Source organism: Montipora foliosa, chromosome 5 (genome assembly GCF_036669935.1).
Source record: "Montipora foliosa isolate CH-2021 chromosome 5, ASM3666993v2, whole genome shotgun sequence".
NCBI lineage: Eukaryota > Metazoa > Cnidaria > Anthozoa > Scleractinia > Acroporidae > Montipora > Montipora foliosa.
In genome coordinates, this window is record NC_090873.1 from 26,382,245 (window position 1) to 26,387,156 (window position 4,912).

The following is a 4,912-nucleotide window of genomic DNA, read 5'->3' on the forward strand; positions in this document are numbered from 1 at the left end:
CAAAAAAATTGCAGACAAATGTAAGGAAAATTTAAAATTTCGCTGGGCAAATTCTAGTGCAGGTTGGACCCTCAAATTCTTGTCAGCAAAATCCTTTGGTTAGCCACAAATTTGTCTACATTCATGGTTTTCTCAAGTTATTTTAACGCAGATTCCCATAGAAACACTGCTATTTCGGACACGTTTGCCTACCTTCCAAAACCGTGATAAGGTCTATGTCGTTTAGGGATAAATTTGGCATTCATAACAAAACTGAACTCCCGTATCCCGCTACTTTTCCCTTATATTAGGATTCTCGCATCCTGACCTCAGAAAAACAGGAAACTCCGCTCCCGCTCCTTATTGAAATTCCCTCTTCCCGCCCCCACGGTTTTGAGCTCGCATCCCGAGTATCATCACAAACCTAATCAATGTGGACCCTCTGCTTATAACCATGTATATTATTAAAATTTGGAATAAATAAGTACTCCATTGTATTTTTTTTCAAAGACTACAAATTGCACTCACCCTACTCATAGTTAGGGGCTCGCTGCATTTTTTTTTGTCTTTGAAAAAATTTACTCGAGCTTATTTATTCCGGATTCACTCGAAATCATGTGATTACCTATACAAAATGCCTCAGGCTATAATCAAGGAGCATAGGTTCGCTCTTCGACTAAGTCACGATACTCTTCAATGCGTTCATTTTACTGGGCAATATTGGAGTCTTGACCTTAGTTTTAAGATAGTCTTTGGTCCTTATTTTCCAAGGAACCCAGCTGAACGACTGGCAAGCTCCTGTTTGCGGACAACTGTAAGTTACTAATTATGTATGGCAAGAACTCGACTTAATTTTCATGACGTATCTGAAATATCTCGTCAAATCCACTAAATTGTGGAACGAATTTAGCCAAATCAAACTCAGTTGTAGTGACTAAACGTCTGTAATTCTATTAGTACTGTTATAAAACGAGAGGGAGCCTGTCAACCGAGGCTTGGGTTTATTGAACGGCTTCGAAATTGAAAGTCTTGAAAAGAATTTGACGATTCGTTTGTCAACAGACCTTGAGGCCATCATCTATCGTAAATGCCTATTGTAGAACAAAATTTAGGGCGTTATGTGTGCGTTTTCCCAAGGGGCATAGCAAAGGGAAATTGTTTGTACTTAACACTGAATACCTTCATGGCTTCGAAAAGAAACATTTGGAGAGCATAGAAGCTCAAAAGAAGGAAATCATTTTAATGTGGTAACTAAGGGTGCGTTCGATTGACCGTATTCCGGAATAAGAATACGTGGAATATAAGTTAGAAATCCTTCGTTTTTACGGAGATTCACATTAAAATTGTCAAAAATCTGCTAAAATGCTATTTTAAACATATTTTTATCATCCTTGCTGCTTCGAAACGCGCCAAACATACCGTTTTAATCATCACTCTACGTATTCTTACTCTGGAATAGCGTCAGTCGAAAGCGCCCTAAGTTGTTTTGTTTGGTAATCAATTGGTCGAGAAAGATTTTGAGAATAGCAGACAACAAGAACGAATATAAAAGCGGTCGGAGAAGAACGCCCGGCTGATGTGGAATCTACTTGAAAATTCATGATTTGCAATCCGTGACTGCGTGCATTAGTCGGTTGAACCGTTTGATTAGATTGAGATGAAATTGTGCGTAGGAAACGGGAACAAGTTGCCTTCCACACACGCCTGTACATACAGCGTTTGTTGTGGTATAAAGCACTATTTCAAGGAGTTATAGATCAAGTGCAGTTAAGATCTTCGGCAAACGGAATTTTTTTGTTAGGAATTGTTGTTGTACGCCATTTCACCTGGTTAGTATTTGCATCGCAAATCAGGCCATCTTGAATACAAAGAGAATTGAATAGGAGTGATGGATGTTTTGAAAGTTTTGCGGCAATTTCAAACGTTTCAAATATTAAAACTATGCATTTATTCCAAGTTTTACGAGAAAATCGTGTGATGTTTTGGTTTATGATAGAGCTGGAGTCATGCGAGCCAAGATGGCTAGTCAACATGCGAATCACACAGTTTTTGAAATGCCCTCGGAAGTGAAAGGGTTAACAACATCGAGAATCGCTCAAAAACTATGTCCCCAGTTAACCCAATGCAAATTGACACTTATAGATTTTACTCTGTCTAACGCCAGACGATTTTACTCGTCAATTTTTGATGGGGGGGTTGCAGGATTTTTAGGCTGCTAGATATTTCTTTTTATTGTTCCAGCCCTGCAGGATTTTTTTTAAATCTCCATGTCCTTGCATGATATGTTTTTAAATGGAAATTTAAAACACAAAATTTGAAGTTAACTTGACCGTCACCAGCCACTCAAAATTCACCCCATTAAAAACCAACTTTACACGCAATTCCTTTTGAAGTTTATATCTTTCTTTCAAAGCAATAAAGAGTTATTCAGTGTACAAAGAAATGCATCTCCACTAACCTGCGGCTAGTTGATTTCCCTGTCAGGCTAGTGGATGTTATGCATCACTTGCCCACTGAAGAAGTGAACGTTACGTTTTTTTTCTTTCTAATTACGTGATGCTACTGAGAAAAGCCTTGCGTGTAATGGTTCCAACTTGTCCAAAGGGCGAGCTGGAAATTCCATCTTATTTGCACCCTGTTTATTGCTTTCAAAGCAAGAGAGAGGGACTTCAAAGAAGGAGAAATTGAACAGTAATCTGGCTTCTCAATATACGCATTTAGTATTTGGAGTTATCTAGAAATTCAAAAAACATGAGGGTTCAAGAAATGGGGACCTCACTGTAGATTTTACCAGTTTAGACGAATTTCGAGTGGACGTAGAAGCAGCTGGAGGGGATATAACTTGCAGGCGTTGTCAATGGTCCTTTTTGAAGGCCAGTACCAGGACAGTTCCGTTCCCACAGCCCATAATAAGAGTACCAGGCTTGATTTAATTTACGTTTGGCTAGATATGCAGATTTACAGGATGTTGAAGACAACCTTGTTTATTTATAAAGAAAATTTTAAACGATGTTATTATTTTTAAGGCTCAATTTTTATTGATGGATAAATATAGACGGTTTCTGCCAGCTTGTGGTCTATTAAAGACATTGTTAAATAAACATTTTTGTTACTACAGTTGTCAATAGGTGAGAAAATCAGATTTGTAGTTGACCCCTTTGAATCATCTTTTATATAGGTACATGGTCTGTAAAATTACAATATTTCAATGCCTAAATAAATAAATAAGATAATTTATGTGCTACAGGCTTGGCTTGAAAATAGGCAATGAACACAAAAGTATGTTTTACAGACCTCTGCAAAAACACGAATTACCCGGAGGAAAAAAATGCTCTTCGATATATTTAATGGTCTTTTGTCTTGTGCACATATCCAGAGCATCAGTTTCACATTCTTTGTATATTTCGAACCCTGCACCAATTCAATGTGGCCTGCCTTTACTCTTGTTTGTTCCATTTCCTTTTCTATAAAGTAAATCAAATTTTGTTACAAAAATAACCTGCACGTGACAACTGTTAGCGTGGGAATCTGAATGCATGAATATCTTTGAATCATAATATTCTTCTAGATCAGAGGGTTCACTTTAATAGGAAATCTAATTGGTAAATCACGCGTCGCGCTTGCAAAATACCAAATCACTCATCAAAAAATGTGATGCCCAGTCCCGTCTTATGTGACTCACAGCTACTTTTGGGGCCGTCACGCATCACGCAAAATCTTTTGCCACGCCCTGGTTAAGGCTGCCCGATATTTTTTTCCTTCTTAAGATTTCTGCAAGATATATTTTTTTAACCAGAAGCATATGCTCGATATTTTTTTTGGGATTTGCACAACCCCCCCCCCTCCCCCCATCAAAAATCAAATGGTCCACTCCTTAGACTTATAGCAGTTTATCAGAGCTAGTTGAAATGGGTCCTAGACTTAAATTCGCATGGCTCGCATGACTCACTGGCTCGCAGATTGTCCAGCCCCTTTATGATACAGGAAACAGAACTTTCTTGAGGGATTCTCGGGGAAAGATTCGTGTATATGAACTGCTTTCATTCATGCAAGCTTTCTATCTTTCTCTAGATTGTATTGTCATGTTGGAGGTTGCATGTGATTTTATCAAAAATTGCAGAAGTACTGTCGGCGATTTTTGCTTTTACACCGTTCCGTAATTTTCAGAGTATTATGGCTGCCGTATTTGTTTAAGAAACGGTCCAGATAAGAACGATAGCAACAACGGCAACGAACATGTTGGAATTCAATTGGTATGCAAAAAGGTGATAACTTTTCTATTGTTTGTACTTACTTCTGATTGGCTTAAACAGCAAAAGTCAACAAAACTTCCTAAAAGTAGTATTATATTCATCCTTACTATCCAACCATCTTCCATCTTTCATCTGGTCTCAGTTTAAATGAATTCCACAGAAATCGTATGTGGGGAACATGTAAAATTGTAAACGTTTCTTGGCTTTTGTTTTCAACTCTTGTGATTGGTCAAAATCTTTTAACACATAAAAGGACCCTTTCAAAGTGGGCTGTAAATGAATTTTATTGCGTTAACGGCTTTCTTGAAGGTTTATGCATTCTCTGTGTAAAAATGATAACATTCCTATGTGCCCCGTTGCCGCATAACAAAGGAAATTGCTATCCACCTTACACGGATCATTACTTAAACACAGGACTGTCGTTGTCACGAAAACGTGACGTCACTCTTTAGAACTATAATACTATCCAAAATACTCTTACACTTAAATACACGAAGGCACACTGTAAAAGGGGTCGTTTCACGCTCTGCTTTTGAACGAGTCTGATTATCCAAGACGGCGATGGGCAAACAACAACGAAGAGACGTATCCCCTTAATTAAAAGATATTCCAGCGCGAGAAAAAGGGACGAGGAATTAAAGAAAAGAAGAACGGAAGATAACATTTCTTATCACATACGT

General features: G+C 38.0%; 1 protein-coding gene across 3 annotated transcripts in view; it reads left to right on the forward strand.

The window, feature by feature from the left end:
* Window positions 1–593: 593 nt before the first annotated feature.
* LOC138003820 (beta-1,3-galactosyltransferase 1-like) overlaps window positions 594–4,912 on the forward strand; it is a 21,876-nt gene continuing 17,557 nt past the window's right edge. Inside the window, exons 1-2 of one of the 3 annotated variants that reach the window (XR_011123655.1) lie at window positions 594–793; window positions 2,393–2,507. Coding sequence is in view for 1 of the 3 variants with exons in the window: in XM_068850070.1 (XP_068706171.1) it covers window positions 4,235–4,244 (10 nt within the window). In the remaining 2 variants the exon portion in view is untranslated. Of the gene's footprint in view, window positions 794–2,392; window positions 2,508–4,050; window positions 4,245–4,912 lie in introns of those variants that run through there. The other 2 variants (XM_068850070.1, XM_068850071.1) reach the window with 2 other exon arrangements.